Source organism: Alexandromys fortis, unplaced genomic scaffold, assembly GCF_014885135.2.
Source record: "Alexandromys fortis isolate MF-2015 unplaced genomic scaffold, M_Fortis_MF-2015_v1.1 scaffold_97, whole genome shotgun sequence".
In the NCBI taxonomy this organism is placed as follows: Eukaryota; Metazoa; Chordata; class Mammalia; order Rodentia; family Cricetidae; genus Alexandromys; species Alexandromys fortis.
The window spans coordinates 2,471,687-2,490,936 of NW_026067981.1; the positions used below are offsets into that span (position 1 = coordinate 2,471,687).

Genomic DNA, 19,250 nt, shown 5'->3' on the forward strand with positions numbered 1-19,250 from the left:
TTTATTTGTGTGTGTGTTTGTGTGTGTGTGTGTGTTGGCACAGTGTATGCATTGATCTTTGTCACTATTACTAACTTTTTTACAATGCAAGCACTATGTCAGTCACTGGTTTCAGAATGCCTTTATTGGCTGAATTCAAATTTCATATATGGTTTCATTTCTTTCACATTTTATACTCAGGGTATTTCTAGGTCTCCAAACCTTCCTAAGGCAAAAGGATAGAGTTTGGGGAGTGTGTTTAGGATTTAACTTTCCTAAGAGCCATTATCAAGTACTTCCACTAGGGGGTGAGCAAGGAAAGAGGGAGGGAAGGAACAGAGTTGGGCCAAGTCTTCTAGAAAGAGCTAACGAAGTTCAACAGAATCATAACTGGATCTGAAGTAAGTTTTTATCTGTGGCACTATCAGGGCTTCCTATTTCACAGTCAGGTGTTTCTGCTAAACAAACCAAACAACAAGAAACACGAAGGGAAGCAAGAGGAGAAGGAAAGAAAGAATGCACAGGTGAACAGAAAAGACTGGGAGGATGTGCAGAAGAACCCAGTGGTCACAGCTCCAAGTCAGCTATTGTGTTCTCAGGGCAGATAACTGAGATCAGTTTAGGAAAGGGGCGGGGAGAAAGAAAGAGAGATGAGAAAGGGGAAGAAAAGGGGGAGGAGGATGTGAGACTAGGTTAGAGAAATGAAAGAGAGCAAGCCCTGTTGGTGATACTTAGCACATTCTTCCTGAGCACAGCACACCCTCCTTGTGCAAGAACCCAGAGCTGCTGAAGGCTGGGGGCTGCAGAGGAACTGCAGAGAGACCAGCAAGCCATGGTGAGCCTTCCAGCCTATATGATCTTAGATATTCAAATGTTTCCTGGGGCTTGAAGAGGCAGGTGGCAAGGGGTTTTAAAAAAGAGAGAAACAAACAATCAAGCAAACAAAAAAGCTTGTTTTCTCAAAGAAGTGATTGTAGACTGTTTCTTGTTGATTCCTTCCCTTGGCGTTTGCGCTGAGGAGATGCTGGAAGAGGTACTATTGAGATTATGACTTTGCAGTGACACAGAGTGGCTACCTGAGAAGTGATACAAGCAAAGAAGCTACAGCCTTGAGATGTGCAGAAAATTTTATGGATTCATTGTTTGGGCTATTCCGAATGTATTGCATCTTTCTTGGAGAAAAGAATTGCCTTCCTTTTCTGGTGTCTAACTTTATCACTCATTTATGAATACATCATGACCTAGTGTGCTAAGACAGCAAATTTGAACATCACTTGTCCATTAAACACCAACTAACATTTAAAAATATGCATTCAAAATAGTGTTTAGTTTAATTTAAAGCACAGCCCAAAGGCACATAGAAAGGTTACTAAAATACAGAAAAACATCCCATCAATATGGTCAACAGCTTGGGACTGGAACATGGAGACGAAATGAGATAAAGCAGCGCAGCATTTGGGAGTGAACTTGTTGCCATTGTCTTCAGCTACGTTCCCCCAATATTTTACCTTGGATAATGCACTAGGTTGCTGAGCTTTGTTTTATTTTAAGAAAATTGTGGGGCACTGCCTTAACGGAATCTAAGTTTGTAGTTCAGAGTTTAAATAACATGTTCCCTTTCATTTACAGGTGTTTCCATGGAGATGCCAGAGTACTCGGTGGGGCTCATGGAGCATCCTCAAGCTGTGTGTCTGGACAGTGCTCTGTTGTGGTATGTCATTCGTACTCTGCTAAGCTTTTATACCTTGTGATTATTCTTTGCTTCATATTCATCGACAGTATATAGTCCAGTGGGAATAATCAGATAGATGGCTATTGATTCTTTTAAGGACTCTGTTCTTCCTCTGACCTTCAATAGTTCTCTGATCCCCCGAACACTAGCCTTACATGCTGCAATCTCTAGTGAAGGACACAAATCTTGAGAACCGCACAATGGCCTTCCACTATGAAGGAATGCAGCTAACTGAGAAACCTCAAATAATACACTTACTGCTGGAACACTAACTTTACATTCCATTTTCTATTAGTAGCTTGCTGTGCACCAAATGAGCTTCTATGGTCATAGCATGGGTTGCTTGGGGGCTTGGTTTTAGTTTCTGTTTGGGGCTTTTTGTCTTTCTACTGATGTTGCATGTTTTATGTTTAAGCCTTAGAGACTCTTCATCGACGAGTTTGAACTTTTTAAACCATGGCCTAAGAAACTCATGCCTCTGTCTTCCCTAACTTGGATTTCCAGCTCAGAACAAGTGAACACATACTGTCTTTGTTTTGTTAATTTTTCTTTACTTTTGAGAGTTTTGTGCATGTACAATAAAATATGATCATATCTATATGCCCTTTCCCCTTCAACTCTCCTCTGTGTCCCTCCCAAGATGCCCCTCCCAACTTCCTGTCTTTATTTTTTTCTTTTCTTTCTTTCTTTTTTTTTTTTTTTTGATAACCTGTTAAGTCCAATTAGTGCTACCCATATATTCATGGATGTGATCCATCCACCACTGGAGCATGGGAAACAGAGTCAACTTCCTCAGCAAGAATGATGTTCCCTCCCCACAGCAACTATGAATTATCAATGGCTCCTCAGTAAGGGTGGGACCTGGAGATCCTCTATCCCATCTATGCTGACCTCGTACAAACAAACAATCACAGCTGCCATGAGTTCAAGGGTGCATTAACCACATCATGTCCAGGAGACAGCATTTCACAGTATCCATGCCCATTCTCTGGCTCTTACATTCTTGTGTCTCTTCTGCAATGAGCCTTGATGGTTGTGGGGTTAATATAGATGTCCCATTTAGGGCTGAGCACTGAGTTTCTTATCTCCATAACTTAATAGTTATGCATCCCTCTATTGACTGCTATCTACTTCAAAAAGAAATTTCTCTGACCCAGCTTGAGAGCAGCTCAGGACTAAGGGTATAAACATGAGCATAAACATTTAGAAGGCAGTTTTGGTATTTCCCTGTAGTACTCGCCTTATGGAAAAATATCAATGAGCTGATGGCTGTGAAATCTTTGATCTTACTGTAAAATATTATTTCACAGAGATCAGACCATACTTAGAAGGTCAATATTCTCATGATCATTGTGTACAATGATGTTTTGTATTTGATTTCTTTAAAGCCTTCATGTTTGAAACCCCCCATGTTTATTGAACACCATCCTTTGAGTATATTTGAATGTAGAACACAATGTAATCAACTTTGTGTCCTTGCATTATTTTTATGTATATTGTTCTTTCTTTACAACGAGTTTAGATGCACAACAATTTGACAGTGTACTTCCCAATAGCAGCCTATTCTACAATAAAGCACTACCTTTTAATGTGACAAGAAAGTATTTAAAATTATGTCATTGTTCTTCCTGATCCTATTTTACTTTACCTAACAGAGAAATTTCATATGTGTACTGTGTTAACACTAATAAAATTGGCCTTTAGGAGGTTATCCAAGGATTTAGAAAGTATAGCGTAAATTTTAAAGCTGTTAGTGACATCATTTCTAAGGTCTGCTGGATAAATAACACTTGAAAGAATTTTGAGAAAGAACTTTCATTAAAGTAAAACTCCAAAGATATATTTATGTATAGTAGTCCTTGAGTATGCTCCAAGTCTGCCAGTGGCTAATATTGTGACCCTGAAATGTGCACCTGCTCTTTTAAAGTCTTGTTTCTGCATCTCTGAGTGATGGGCAGCCTGCATCTGTGTCTGGTCCTAGAACACCCTATGAGTCATCACATTGTCTGGTGTTTTTCAGACTTCCTGGCGCACCATGGAACTCACTGTTGGACATACCACTATTCTGAAAAATCCATGAACTGGGAAAATGCTAGAAAGTTCTGCAAGGAAAACTACACAGATTTAGTGGCCATACAAAATAAGAGAGAAATTGAGTATTTGGAGAAGACATTGCCCAAAAACCCTACTTACTACTGGATAGGAATCCGGAAAATTGGAAGCACATGGACATGGGTGGGAACCAACAAGCCTCTCACTAAAGAAGCAGAGAACTGGGGAGCTGGAGAGCCCAACAATAAGAAGTCCAAGGAGGATTGTGTAGAGATCTATATCAAGAGGGAAAAAGACTCCGGGAAATGGAATGACGATGCCTGCCACAAGCGAAAGGCAGCTCTTTGCTACACAGGTGAGCAGTGACCAGACTCCTCTCCATCTCTGATTCGGGGGGATCAAAGTTAGAATGGGCAGACTCATTACCCAGAAACTGCTAGTTCACCCTGAAAAAAAATCCCAAATAAATCTTAAGCATAGCACTTCTGGGCATTCTGTGTGTAAAGATGCTCCCTGTGCTCAACAACTAGGTCAAGTTCTATCCAGGTTGCCAGTAATGTTATGTGAGAAATAGGGTTAGACAGCCTGTGTCCTGGTGACAGGCAGGAAGACGGTGCTAAGAGCTGAGTGGTTTTTCAAGGTCTTCCGCTAACACCTCCATAACCGTATAAAGCGTTACTATGAGTTAATTCATTCTAAAACCAAATAAATATCTATGCCAAGTGGCTAGACTAGCCCATAAATAAAAATTTTAGCATGCACTATTATGCAGCAAACATTGTTGAAAACTTAAGCAAATCTTTCCTGTGTGAAGAAGGGACTATGTATGCAATCCCACTAAAATGTCTTTGGCTAATCTGTTTATAGCCTCTTGCCAGTCTGGGTCTTGCAGTGGCCATGGAGAATGCGTGGAAACCATCAACAATCACACCTGCAACTGTGACGAGGGGTTTTACGGGCCCCAGTGTCAGTATGGTAAGCCTCCTCCTTTCCGTTTGTCTGTTTTTTTCCTGTCAAAAGTCACCAGAACCATAGTAGCCTAGGATGGCAACTGAATGGGACAAAACGACACTGCGGGAACAAAACAATATTGGCCATTCTAAGAAATGGGAAGTTCCAAACAGAAAGTTGGGTTTTCACAATGTTATCTTCCTGTAAAGATTTCATAAGTCAACATGCAGTTTCAATTTACTTCACACATGTTTTTGAAGTACCACAAGGGACAGGGTGTTAAGATTTGCCAAAGCTGAGCAGATTGCAGTAAGAAACCAGGTGTTGTAGATCTTGCCTGTCAAGGATGTAGTAATCTAACGAGCTTGCTGGATTAAGTAGAACTCTGAAGTCTGACAGAAACAATTATATTTGTCATTAGGAGAATGAGGGATCTGGAAGGCCCTCCTGCTCTTCTATAGACAGACATGGTGAAGCACAGTAAAGGAAGAACTCATCACATATGATACATAGATGATGTCATGGCTATCTAATAACAAATCCTATGCACTAAATTTGACTGCGTATTTCTGAATTGTTAAAGATTCGGTACTTATGGGCTTTACAGTTAATTAATAGAAATCATGTAAGTCCATTGATCAAGTTTGATGGAAGGTGATATGAACAGGAATAAGCTCATGGGGAGAGCTCCTAATAAAGTCGCTTGTTCTTTATTTGTAACGAGTGGCTACTCAGTGTCTCGCCACCAACACCGAAGACAATTATCCTAGAAACAACACAGCTCTGCAAGGATCGCCAAGAAAGAGGGGATGGGAAGAGTCACTGGGAGCCTTACAGCGTCTCTCAGAGAAGTGGTAGTAGATTGGAAAGGAGAGCGTGTGCATGTGCAAAGTCAGAGGCTTGGACTCAGCCAACTATGCCTGAAAGGAGTATTGGATCTTTTAATTGAGGCTGGCTGAGTTTCAAGATGTGTTTGATGTGTCTAACACATACAATAGAAACTTGTAAGAAGAAAATTAAAGTTTTTGAGGAATAAAGGACTGAAACTAAAATTAATTTCGGTATTAACCACATGGATTAGATCTGACTAATTCACTCATCCCCAAAGCTGTGACTCTTCCCATACAGTGCACCTCCACAGTATTATTGGTCCACCCATCTATTTCACTCCTTTTTAAACCTCATCTTTTCTCTCTTGCTTCCAATCATATCCTTTTCTGATGTTTTTTAAGTATAACAATTTCTCCTGGGTTCTTCCATCGGTACTTATCCAAGGCCATGAACCCTTAGTCTCAGTATCTATCGTTTCTGTTGTTATTCTGACTTGTTTCTTTCATTAAATTTCCTAAATTTTGCGGATTTATTCTATCTATATGATCTTTGGAATGACAACTCCGTGTTCAGCTATGGCCTCCACCTACCCTAAGATCCTAAGGATGTTGTCTTGGATGTGTTGTACAAGTTAAGTGCCCCCAGCCACTTTTCTTTTTTGCGGTTTTAACCACATTACATGGAAATGGCAGATGAAATGACACTAGTGTGAAACTTTCACCTCCTCCAACACTTGGGTATGATAACCTAATGCTAATCCAATTTTCAGAAAGGTCATTGATTTTATAGGGCTGAGAAATGGTTTAGCTGAAGAACACTAGCTGCTCTTGTAGCAGCCCTGAGTTCCATTCCCAGCATCCACATGGTGGCCCACAAACCTCTATAGCTCCATTCCAGGGGAGACAATACCCTCTTCCAGCCTCCTTTGGCTCCAGGCACACAAATAGTGCACAGATACACGTGCTGGCAAAAGACCCATATACATACAATTCAATAAGATCATTTTTAATTGTTTTAGTTTCCTGGCACCATCACACTGGCATATAATGCACAGTGGCCACATCCACCTCCTTTCCCCATCCCACTTCTGCCAATCTCCACTCTTCTTCCCAACCAGTGCCCTTGTTAATTATGTAGTACAACTTGGGACGTCTCCAGTTTCTCTCCTACTTGTCTGTCGTTTCTCTCCTGTTACTGCTGTAGTCCCCAGATGAGCTCCAGAATTTTAAATGAGCTCCCTTCAAGTAAGTCACTCATAGTGCAGGCAGGCTGACCAATGAAAAAGAATCAGACATACCAAACACGTAAGACCATTCACTAATTTATCCCTATTATTTGTCTTGGTAAAGTCTGAGCTCTTTAAGTTGAGGAATGATGCTTGATACGTAACAAGTGCTCACCGAGGGGTGAAGAGGATGAGCACCTTGTCTCTGTTCCTCTCCTTATGTCAGTCTCAACGTTTGGCAGTGTTCTACTTTCCACATACTTCGCGTTCTGTTGACACTGTATAAGATCTTCTTTCTGATTCTGCATGTGGATAGCGCAGCTGATCATCTTTAAAACATAGTTCAGAGACCATTTCTTCCTAGAATACTTCTTTAGATCCCAATACAGACCAGAGATTATCAAGCAGAGACAAGACTCAAATCCATCTGCATCTCATAGCTCTTTCCAACCCTGCTACCCTCTCTATTAAAGTGGTCCAGTGTGAGCCATTGGAGGCCCCAGAACTGGGTACCATGGACTGCACTCACTCCTGGGGACACTTCAGCTTCCAATCACAGTGTACTTTCAACTGTTCGGAGGGAACAGAGCTACTTGGGACTAGAGAAACCCACTGCGGATCATATGGAAACTGGACATCCCTAGAGCCTGTCTGTCAAGGTGAGTGACTTTAGGTTGGAGAGTTTGCTGTGGCGAGCTTGCACCTATAATCTGAGAAAACACAGGGGAGTCTTGCCTAGAAGTCTGTCTTCTGCTATAAAATCAACACAACTTCGATTGTAGTTTGATGCTTTTCAAGAGTTGTGTTTTTCCTTACTAAAATGAAAGGCAAAACTCCAAAACAAACAAACAAACAAGTAAAAAACAAACAAAAAAACCCAAAGTCTTTAAAGCCACCTGTCATTTTATAATGTGATTTATGGCAATCCATTGAAGTTATACTCTATATTTTACTTTTCTCACTGTCATCACATAAAGCCTTGATGAACCTCTGTTGAGTTTTGGTTTTCTCCTTCCAATAACACCCATTTTATGTGGTGCCTTACTTAGCACCAACCTGTTTCCTTCAGAGGTAGTAGAGGTCTTTCCTGGTTGTTTCATTTGGTATGTTTTAGAAGTCGTCATTTATTTGTCTTTCTCCTGTATGACTCTCAAGAGAATAACAACTGCTGTGAAAACAAAGGCCATGCTCTCTGTTTGCATTTGAAACTGAGTAGGTTTCATCCTTTTTGGCTGACAAGTTTTGCCACACATTGATGGAAAAACTGGTTGGGTTTGTACGTATGAAGTTCAGGTTGTGCTGTCTACATTTATATTTCTGGTTCCCTAGTTCAATTCTCTAATGAAAACCAAAATCCATCATTGAAATTATAGAACTAAATCAATGTAAGGGATGAATTCTATAAAGTTAAGCCGACTTAGGGGAATGGGGGTGTCTGTCAAAACTGCTTGAGTAGATGTCACGATCCATGAGAAGGTTGACATCTTTGCAATCACCGAGAATGTACCATGCAAGCTCTTACATTTGTCCAAGGCTGTATGGTTAGGGTTGGCACAATGCCTTGCTAAGGCAGCAGCCTGGAATGGCTACCTTGTACCACCATGGGCTATCAGTGTCTTGTTGGCTCCACCCCTGACAAATTGTTACTCAATGGCACATTAAGAAAACAATCCTGGAAGTACTGTCAAATGCAATTCCTACAAATTAGAAATTTCTAGGTTCATATGGATGGTTCCAGTGATAAAGTCTGGCTTCAGTCTAAAACTCTTGATTGGGGGCTGGAGAGAAGGCTCAATGTTTAAGAGAACTTGCTCCTCCAGCAGACGACCTGGATTGGGTCATACAAGGTGGTTCAGTATCACCTGTAATTCCAGTTGAAGATACTCCTATGCAGCATATGCATACATGCAGGTACTCATGTGCATAAAAGCTAAAAACCAAATGAAACAAAAAGCCTCAAGGCTAACAATGAGATCAAGAGTGGGATTAGAGAAGCTACAGCGGGTGGTTTGAATGTGGTCAAACTACAATCCATACATCGTCTATAGAAATGCCACAATGAAATCCATTACGATACAGAATTAGTTTAGGCTAATAAAAGCTTGGAAAATGCCTTTGGTCACAAACACTGTTTTGTTGTTGTGTTACCACTGAAGTGACTCAGTGCCAGCCTCTCACAGCACCTGACCTGGGAACAATGGAATGCAGTCACCCCCTGGCCAACTTCAGCTTCACTTCTGCCTGTACCTTCACCTGCTCAGCAGGAACCTACTTAATTGGAGAGAGAATAACTGTCTGCGGAACGGCTGGCACCTGGTCTAGTCCTCGTCCTCTATGTCAAAGTGAGTAGTTATGTTCGGAAATACTAAGACTTAAAGGTGGCGCTGATCAACTAGTAGGTGGGAAAAATATAATACACATTCAAATTCCATTTCCCTCAATACATGTGGCCTAAAAAAGAAATTTATATGCATTCATGTACTATAAAATCCTTGGCTATTCTCAGCCTCTGCTTTAATGATAATTATTTTCTTTTTTCAACCTTAACTGCCCTCTTACGTTTAAACCCTTTGTCTATTTATTTGTGGATTATCCATATCTTCAATTCCACCACAACCTGATTTCTCTGTTAGTCCTTTGAGATGCCTTTTCAAAGGTCACCAATGACTACCTAACTCCCAACACAATGGACAGTTCTCCATTATCCTAAGCTGATTCTTCTAAATCTATCTGTGCATGAGAAGAACCATGTCTTCCTCATCTTTGTGTAAATACTTCCTAGCAGAGTAGAAAAGGACAAGACCTCCTGAGTAAATTGGGAGCATGGGGACGCTGGGGGAGGGTTGAAGGGGAGGGGAGAGGCAGGGAGGGGAGCAGAGAAAAATGTAGAGCTCAATAAAATTTAAAAAAATGCTAAAATAATGGTGCATTAAATCAGCTTATAAAATGACAGTTATCAATTCTGCCCTCATTCCGTCTGCACAGAGTACAGAAATGATAGGCCCTGAAGAAGCTGTCAAGGAAGATCTCAGGGTGTTTAGAGTAGAGTGGGGTGGGGTGCGGGCAGGGAGGGGCAGAGCAGAGGTACAGTAAGGCTGTATGCCAGGCTCACTAAGTACATTTCCTTTTAAGTCTACTGAGTTTTCATTTCCTCAACTTTCGCAAGCCAACAGTTGCCAATATATAAAAGTAGATTCCTTCACCTAGAGGTATCAGAAGACAGACTTTTTTTTTTCAGATGAATATTCTTTTCAAAAAAGGCTGTAAACAAGACTAGTTTGCATTTGCACAGGGATATGTAGAGGTGTCCTCCTAATTTCTTTGGATGGGAATGAAGGGAAGTGGTACAAGTGTATCCCTTTAGATCACTGCAGATCCTGGACATGTAGACACTGTACCATTTTCGCACACCTCCTGTAAATTAAGGAGTTGGGATGGCTTCCTTTGATTGACAAGTTGCCCGGCTCAGATGGCTGACTTCCTTTTCCTTGCAGTTCTATGTTAAGCTTCCTAGCCCTTCTCTATGCTCAGAAGTCAACCTTTAAATGATACCAGGGACAGAACATCACGGTAATTACTTCTTGTCGGTTATTTTAGCCTCATCTCCAGGAATTCCATGAACTGCAGATCTGAGAAGTGTGCTCTTGTAAGCACTAGGCTAGAGGCGAGCCCTGCTGCATCCCCATCATGGTCCTTGCCACGCTACTTTCCTCATCTGTGGTAGATGTTATCACTGGGGGACTATCAGGAGAGCAAAATGACAGATATCATGAGCTGGACTACGGGAATAATGCCTTGGTCTCATAGCATGTGCTTTACTGACTCCTCTTTCAGAGACAGACAGAAGTTTCTCAAAGATCAAGGAAGGCGACTACAACCCCCTCTTCATTCCGGTGGCTGTCATAGTTACTGCATTCTCGGGGCTGGCATTTATCATTTGGCTGGCAAGGAGGTTAAAAAGAGGTAGGTGTGCTCAATCACATCAAAGTAAAACAATTTTAAAGTGGAAAGAGAAGAGAAAGAAACCCCACAGGAAATAAAGTGCAAGAGGTTTAGCTGAAGCAGGTGCCAAGCAACTTCTCTGCTCTGTAGGCAGAAGTCCCTGGAGACCCTGAACTTGACATACATATTTATTTAAAAGAACCAGCCAATGGTTCACCCTAGGTAGACCTTCTCATGAAGGCTTGCTATGAGGAGCTTGCCAGATGAGACATTGTAATGGTTCTTTGGTCCTATAGCTGTTTGAAGAGAGGATGCATTTACCACTGTCTTTCGGGACCCTAGATGACTTTGATTGTAGCACTACAGTATCATTGGGAAGTGAATCTATTATTATCTAAGGTTTTTAAACATCTGATCTCCTTGTGAGTCACATAACTGTCTGGGTATTGACACGTGGAAGTTGTATTGCCCTTGAAAGAAATTCTTGTGGATTCTTTCTAGAATCTCTCCACTGAGGCTGTAACATTATATGTGTGTGTGTGTGTGTGTGTGTGTGTGTGTAGTGGAAAGAAGACAGAAAGTTGGGGAAAGAAGAAAAGGGGAAAAGCTTCCTCAAAACTTTATTCTTTGTCACCCCACCAGGAAATAGATGGAACACTACACAAGAACACGACATTCTTCCTTTGGCCCCCTTTCTCTCTTCCGAATATTCTTTTGCCTTCAGGTGAGATCAGTATACCAGCCATAGGCCCACAGTCTGTAGCAGGCTTTGGGTGTTGACTGCCACCTTTGTCCAAGTTCATCCAACAGATCTATTCAAAACTGTAAAATGCAGAGACCCCTGCATCTTTAGAGATCCCCAGTATTAAGGTCAGGGGCTATGATGACCTTAAAGCAATTGCTGACTCCTATGCGCTTCTTCCTGTGATGTGAGCTGATGGCCACTTACGTTTCCCTTCCACTGGAGCCATTAGTGTGTATTTCACTAACTATAACGTGTCACACTGGACAGTTTAAACGTCTTTTCTGTTGATAGAAATTCCATGAGTTCGGATACTACCACCACACAAGACAATTCTAAGTACTGACTCCAGCACCAGCACAAAATAAAGAATGACATTTTTCTTTCACCACTGGTTAGTCTTTTCACCGAGGTGCCAAACCTCACTTTGACTGTCTGGCTGCCTTGAATGGAGAACAAGGAAGCCATTCATTACACATGCTCCCTGAATAAGGTGGCTATTAACTCAATAACTCCAAGGCTGTTACGTCCTATTAATAAGAAGGGTAATGACCCCCCCCCCAAGTTCCATTCCTTCCTAGGTGATTGTAGATACAAAGGAATGGAATCCAAGTCCCATTAGCTCGGTGCGTGCCAGCTAGCTACGGCGGCATCATGCATGCCTTGAGAAGAGCCGTGGGTTGTTTTCAAAGTTTCAACCTTGGAGTCAGTCATTTCTGTACAAGATCTCAAACTGATAACCTGAAAATGGCATGCCCCTGCTGTGGGAATCAGAGTGGGGCAAACAGGAAGCAGATAACGGGCTCTTGGGCTAGTGACAGTTATGCCACCAAAGAGAGTTGCCAGCTCCCAGAGATCACTGGCTCTGGAGGGAAATTCAGGGTAACTATGTTGTCTTCAATAGCCTTCAGCTGTCAAACATCTACTGATCTCTCCAGCTTGCAAGGGAACGACTTTGTCCTCCAAAAATTTTAGCCGTTAAGTTGGCTCTTTACAACATGAATAGTATCCCTTCCTTCCCCCTGGAGAGACACTGGTAGAATTGGTAGCTAGGCTACCAAGTAAAACCCACAGAGATCAAACAGACACATTTATAAGAATCATAGTGAAAATAATGATTCTGTAATTATGCATTATTACACACATGTTATAGGTTTATTTGGGTTAATCAAACAGGGAAGGGGGACAGGTGGCAATTCAGAGTGTGAGAGCCAATGAAAGGAGCAAACTCTGTTCTTTCAGAGGGATCCTATGAACCTGGTGCAAGGGCTGCCCGTGCCCTCATCATCTTGGGGTCTAGTTAGTCTTTAGCTCTCTTTTCCTGGGTCCATAAATAAGCACTCTGGCTGTGGGCTCAGCGGAAACACTCGGTACTCCTAGACTTTCTCGTTCTCCAAGGCGATGACATTTTTAGGTCAAACTCTAAAACTGTTCATTAGCAGCAGTTCGAGTCAGAGGCGCCCCTTCCACCCCAAACAGAACCCTCGAAAAGCGTTTGCCTTCGGGTTCATTAGGCTGTTTGTTACGCGGTTGGAAGAGTTTTCCACCTGACCCAACACACAGGGTTACTCCAGTACACGAAACTGAACACGGTCTCCCTCAGTTCTCTTTTCTTCGAAGACACTCCCTCAGTAGAACCAGACACTTCCTCAGCAGGACAAGACACCCTCAGTAGAATCAGATTTTGTTTATCTGTTGTCATTGTTTTCATTGCTGCTAAAAGAAAAGAAAATTCTGTGAAGATGAACAAACGGACTTAAACTTGATTATTCCCAATCAATGCATTTGGTCCATATCATCTGAAAGCTAAATTTTCAAAGAAAGGTTTTGCAATGCCATCTTCTAGAACTTTAAACATATTTTTAAAAGCAATTGGAGCGTTGTATAGTATATGCCAGGCCTTAGCCTAAACATTGTAAATACCTCTTCTTTAATGAACCCAATAAGAAAGCTAAAATCTGTGTGGGGCAGTTCTAGAATACTAGCTTACCGTCACAGAAATAGACAAAACCCCTCTCAAAGAGCCTTTTTCCTCAGAGAGCTTTGTTTCTAATTTTTTTCCTTGTCTTTCTGACAGACATCAGTTCATCAGACCATCAAGTAATCAATCTTTATTTCCTCTCCACTAAAAAGAATGTGATTCGGTTCACAAAACATTTGATACAGTCAACCAAAATTACCTAAACAGTAAGGAGAAGAAAAACCCAACTGAGTAAGCAAAACTAAGTTGGAACCGAGGCTTATGTTAGCACACAAACGTGTGTGTCATGGAGTCCTGTCCACTTGACAGAAGTGATTTTTCAGATCTAGCTCCCAGGCAGCCCGTCAAAAGAGAAAGCAGATGAATTGATGAGATATGAATTGTACATCTGATTGCATAAGTTGGTGAAAACACATTAGTTGCTCAAGTTAGGCTGCACGGTTCCCACTGATTTCTACTGACTAACCAGGCCAGAGTAAAATTCTCAGGATTCACTTAAGAGAAGCTGAGCGACCTCGACCCATTTGTTTACAGGGTTGGGACCTAAGTCCTTTAGGGAGGGGATGGAGGAAGAATGAAATGCAATAGAAACTTATGAATGGGACCCTGGGCCTGATCAGGAGGGAATTCAGCCCAGGCTCTGGCTTCATGAGCAGCACAGCAGGTGGAATGGAGTCCCAAGAAGCACCCGCATCATACTGCAGCACCAAATGCTCGCTGGTACCCAGAGCCACTTAGTCACACGTGGGTGCCCCCTTAGCAAATTCATAACGCACTTCAAAAGACAGTCATAGGGATGGGCACAGCCTTTACTTTCAAAACTGAAATGGTCTACTTTTTAATGATACAATTTTTCTATTCTCTCTTCTATTTTTAGGCAAGAAATCTCAGAAAAGGTAAGTATTTTGATGAAGAATGTCCACATATATTTGTCTCTGTTTTCCATAGGGTGCTTTCTGTTATAAACAAAATAAGCCCATGGTAGTTATTTACACAGGGGTCTCATACTAATGGCATTTCCAGGTAAGGTGGTCAAGCACTGGCTCCCATTAAAAACTTTGTCTTTGATGCTAGTGGAATTAAATAAATAGATGTACAAATATGCATATCAAGAAAGGAGATTTCATATGATGGGAATGTTTTCTGGTTGTCTCTGAATTTTCCATGAGGGTTAGAAGCATGCTGTTACGTTTCTTCTTGTCTTAGTATACAGGACCAACATCTAAATAAGTGAGAAACACCCAATTCAATGAGCATTTCCAATAACTAACATATCTGTAAAAAGGGACTGCCCAGCCACAGGCCCTTATACTTAACACAAAAGAGTGATTGGCTACTGTTCTGATAAGCACTGGCCTTCAGAAGCGAGGGAAAGCTGTGGAGTGTGAAATCTCCCCAACGCCCTAAAGAAGCATTTGCCCAGTTTGTTCTCAATGTTCTAGTTCTTTCATTAGACTAATAGCAACAGAGTGTAGATCGCTGAGGAAAAATACAGACACATGGAAGTGCCTGGTCTATCTGTTAGGAAGGAAGAAAAAGGAGATAAAAAGAGGTGGCCAGAGACACAGATGAGGGAAGATGAAGAATAGCTGGGGATCACAAATACTAAGAAAAGACAAAAGTGGAAAGTCTTAAATTCAGACAGAAGAACCATCCAATTTCCACTGGTTGCATTAAGGACATTGGTGGGAAGGCCATTTTCATTGCACAGAACAAGACAGAAGTCAGCGGTGGAAGGGATGGGGACAGTCAATCAGCTGGAGGCAGAACGTGTTCTGCTTTCTTTAGAATTTGTCACGAAGAAGGGGAGAGTGATAGCGGTGGGGACACGGGATCAGTGGAGTCTTCTTACTCTGTAATTATGTGGATGGAGTTCTAGTAAGAAAAGGGTCTCTGTGGGGACTGGCCTCCTATCTCTGTAGCAGGAAACCCACAGGATGTAAAGATTTCTTGTGTTCCCACCCACTGAGTGAAAGTCTGCTGGTACATTCCATCTACCCAGAGTGGTGTGCTGGCCACAGAAACACCTGCTTTGATAGCTACAGCACAAAAGTAGTGCAAAATTAGTTTCTGATTGTTTATTAACAGTTTATTAACTTTTTAAACAATTACTCAATTAATAGTTGCTTATGAACATTTTTTATTTTGGAACAAGGCTAAGTTTTACCGAGACACTCAGAGCAATAAATCATTGACTCCAACCTCGGGGGAATTATTATCTGACTGGGGAGTTCAGACAAAAACAAGACAAAAGACAAAGCAGAAGTGCAGAGCAATAAAAGCCAGGAACAGTGATGGTGATGAATTTTGTACTGAAGAAAAATCATTGGTCTAAGTGATCACAAAAAAGTCTGGGAGATTTGGCCGAATCTGGGAGAGAATCATCAAAAGTTTCGGGATAGGAAATAACTGAAACAATGGCAAAGTCAGGTGGATAAAAAGCAAATCGGGGGGCCAGAAGCGGAGTTTCCTAGGGCCCCTGGTTTACTGAGGATTTGTGCAACAGAAGCTGAAAGAAAGGCTGTCTCCCTCACACCCCCATGTGTCCAGGGCACTTCACCACCAAGTGGTCTGGCTGCCTCGTGACGTCTCTCATTGATTAGCTAAGGTGATCCTTCTTCATAAAATTTTAGGCTAGGAAGATGGAGAACATCATATTGAAACTATCTTGGTGATTAAGTAAATAACTTACCTGCAGGCCGTGAGCCAGTGACAGAGTTGCAACAATAAACACAGATAAAGATCAACTTTGATCAGATACACTTTCTTGTTGCCTACTCTTCTGAGTGTTTTAAGTCCCAAATGATTAAATATTGCCTACAAGTCAGTGTAGGTAGGGAGCACTGCTATCTGTAATTACAGTAAAGAGACGGAGAAGGGGATATGGAAGTAGCTTAAGGGAAATCATTGAATAAAGGGAGAAGCTGACATCTGTCACACCCGCATCCAGGGATAACACTCTGATAACTATTTTGCTTCTAGTGCTCAGGCTCCTTGACTTCCAGGTTAGAGTCGTTAGGACCAGAGGCCCTCCTCTTCCAGTAATGTGATTTATTTTCACACTAAATCATTGTGTGCTGGCACCGAGGAAGGGTGGGGTGGAAGAAATAGGGTGTGTCTCTAGAGCAAGCCAAGGGGAAGATGAATACTATCACACTAAACACCGAATGATTTTTTTTTCTCACTGTGGTTGATTCTCACCGTTCTTTGCACTCACTCCTATTAGTGTTTGGCTAATGAATGAATGACTCCTTGGGCATTTGTGGTTTTGACTCTTGCTGGTTATTTCGACTCTTCTGCAAACGGGTTCTGTTTGTCACCTCATCTGGTTTCTAGTTTCTAAATTCTACCTGGGTAAAAGCTACGCCCAAGATACACAGGAAGATATGATGCCAACCTCAGAGGAGGAGGGTGCGTGCGAGATTCTGCTTTCAGAGACATTTTTATTTCTACCCTGGCAAGCAAGTCTGCAGCTGCCCTGGTGGTTTACCCTGACAGTTCATCACGAGACCAGAGCCTCAGAATCTGGTTCTCCTTTTGCAAGGTGCAAAGACACAGAAATGTGGTTCTCCTCCACCCTTTCCAAGAATGGCACAGCTGAAACACAGAATACAGTGGCACCCATATTCATGAATCTAAATTTGCCATCAAGTCTCTAAGTCATGTTCCACCAGAATCTGGCATTTAGAACAAATACCACTGTTTCCATGGGTTTTCATTTTCTCTGATCTCATGTTCCATTTGAGCACATATCATCTTCCATGTCCCCTCCTCTCCACTGTGATTCAGCACACAGTGTCCTTCAAATATTAGATGTGGAAGTTAGCAGTGTTGCAGAAATACGACCAGATGTGATCTGTGGACCAGCAGATGTTCCAGTGTGAGCATCTGTGAGGAGCTTCTTAGAGAATTGGGACTTCCGGTGGAACCAGAGCTGACATTTAAAGTATTTACTTGGAGGAGGGATGGGGTTGGGGATGGTACAGAGAGCTGACTCAGCAGCCAGGAGTGTACTGCTCTTGTAGAGAATCCAAGTTCAGATCCTAGCATCTGCACTGGGTGGTTCACAATGGCCTGGATCTCCAACTCGAGGGACTCTGACACCCTCATCTCGCCTCCTCAGACAACTTCACTCATATGCGCATACACACACACACAACTAAAATAACTCTTTAAAACATTAATTTGGGGGTGGTAATACACGAGGGTGTAAAATGTTGCTCTAGTGTCTCTTCTCCAGTTGTTTGAAAATATTCCATAGCCTGTCCACAATTCCCAATGGGAAGCAGTTCCTCACTCGTCTTCATGTTAGTGGCCCCTTACCCCTTACTTCCGTGTATGCAGTTTCCTTGCCTCTCTCACCTAAATATGTTCATCTATATTAGTAACATTTTAATTTTTGCCATTTTTTAAAAATTTTCCTTAGTTTAATTTTTATAATCTTTTGTTTCTGTTTCAGGATGGATGATCCATACTAATTCATCCTCTATGAAAGGAAAAGTCACAAGGTGCCAAAAAATAAAGTTGGAAACAACTTCAAATCCTCCCTCAAAGATTTTGGACAAAGGCATCGCCCACAGTGAAGATGAAATGTTTGCTTCAGGGTATCTGGAAGGATTTCTACGTGACCGACAGCTCCTCTAGCCTCCTCGCTGCTCACTCAGCTCCTTGACCCTAGCCTGTAATTTTTGTTTATATAGCTCAGGATTTTATTATCTTTTCTGTGGAGAGAAAAAGGCTCTGGGGTATGAAGAAGTCTGACCTCGCTCTTTCCTAACTCCTGTTTCCTACTTTAGTCCAGTACTGGATCTGATATCAAACACAGTGAAACTTTGATGCACATGTAACTGAACCGGATTCCTTTCACACAGTCCATAAACTATGAAGAAGATGATAAAAACCGTTGCTTTCCACCTCCAAAGAAGGCTGTTTTGTTCAAGTTAGACAAGTCTCATTTGCACTGTAGCCCCACTTCCTGTGCGTGGAAGCCACCGTGACCGTTCACACTCACCTTCCCCGTGTCCTTTCCTTAGCTAGCTAACTTCCACACATAGCATCTAGTAGTCATGGAACAAATAAGAGAAAATCGCCTTTACTGACTGTTAGTTTGGAAGTTTCCCTTCTCTTTAGTACATCTCTCTAGGTTCTTTGAGGTCAGGGTTCTGACGACTACTTATTTTTTAATATTGACATGACCCACTATCTTGGAATGTAGATAATAAATATATTTCTGATATTATGAAGATGAGTTAAAACAGGTAGAAAGATTCCTGGGCTCATGCTGGAGTAACACCTTCCCCTTGCCCTAATATCTCCTACTCAGAAACATGACTTCTAATTTTAAGTTTCAGGACAGCTGTTCTTGTCCCTTGCTGCTTCTTTTATAGCTAGCTATTTAACTCACCCAAGCGTTTCTTGGCTTCACTCTGCACGATGCATTTAAATACAGCCCATTTTTAAAACTGTTCCGTAGTCTGTTGTTTGTATATGAGAATACATGTTGTTTTCCCCTAGATAACATTGTACATCTCTTGAGGGAAGAGATTTCACCAGATCGCTGGAGTTTCTAGTTCGTTACTTGAATGAATGAAATGAATGAAATTTATGCCTGGCAATGCTGAAGCATATGTGGGCAGCCCGTATATGACTGTTGAACTTGTCCATATTGGGTTTCGTGGTCTAAGTTGATGAGGATGACTGACCAGGCCTCTTCCTCAAGAGGGCACCAGATCTCACTAGAGATAGTTGTGAGTCACCATGTGATTCCTGGGAATTGAACTCAGGACCTTTGGAAGGGCAGGAAGTGCTCTTAACT

At 41.8% G+C, this 19,250-nt stretch overlaps 1 protein-coding gene across 2 annotated transcripts; it reads left to right on the forward strand.

The window, feature by feature from the left end:
* Window positions 1-671: 671 nt before the first annotated feature.
* On the forward strand, window positions 672-18,900 carry Sell (selectin L). 2 transcript variants are annotated; one of them, XM_050158398.1, is made up of 10 exons: window positions 672-814; window positions 1,609-1,690; window positions 3,732-4,118; window positions 4,631-4,738; window positions 7,244-7,429; window positions 8,927-9,112; window positions 10,605-10,733; window positions 11,355-11,436; window positions 14,313-14,331; window positions 17,895-18,900. In XM_050158398.1, exons 1-10 carry the CDS (start codon window positions 812-814, stop codon window positions 17,901-17,903), a joined length of 1,191 nt encoding a protein of 396 aa, XP_050014355.1. In that variant the 5' UTR covers window positions 672-811; the 3' UTR covers window positions 17,904-18,900. The 2 variants fall into 2 exon arrangements, with proteins under 2 accessions (XP_050014355.1, XP_050014356.1); XM_050158399.1 differs by lacking the exon at window positions 11,355-11,436.
* Window positions 18,901-19,250: the final 350 nt, after the last annotated feature.

Coding starts and splice junctions, on each gene's coding strand:
- Sell (XM_050158398.1), top strand. Junction 7,430..8,926: donor CCTAGAGCCTGTCTGTCAAG/GTGAGTGACTTT, acceptor TTACCACTGAAG/TGACTCAGTGCCAGCCTCTC. Junction 9,113..10,604: donor TCCTCGTCCTCTATGTCAAA/GTGAGTAGTTAT, acceptor CTCCTCTTTCAG/AGACAGACAGAAGTTTCTCA.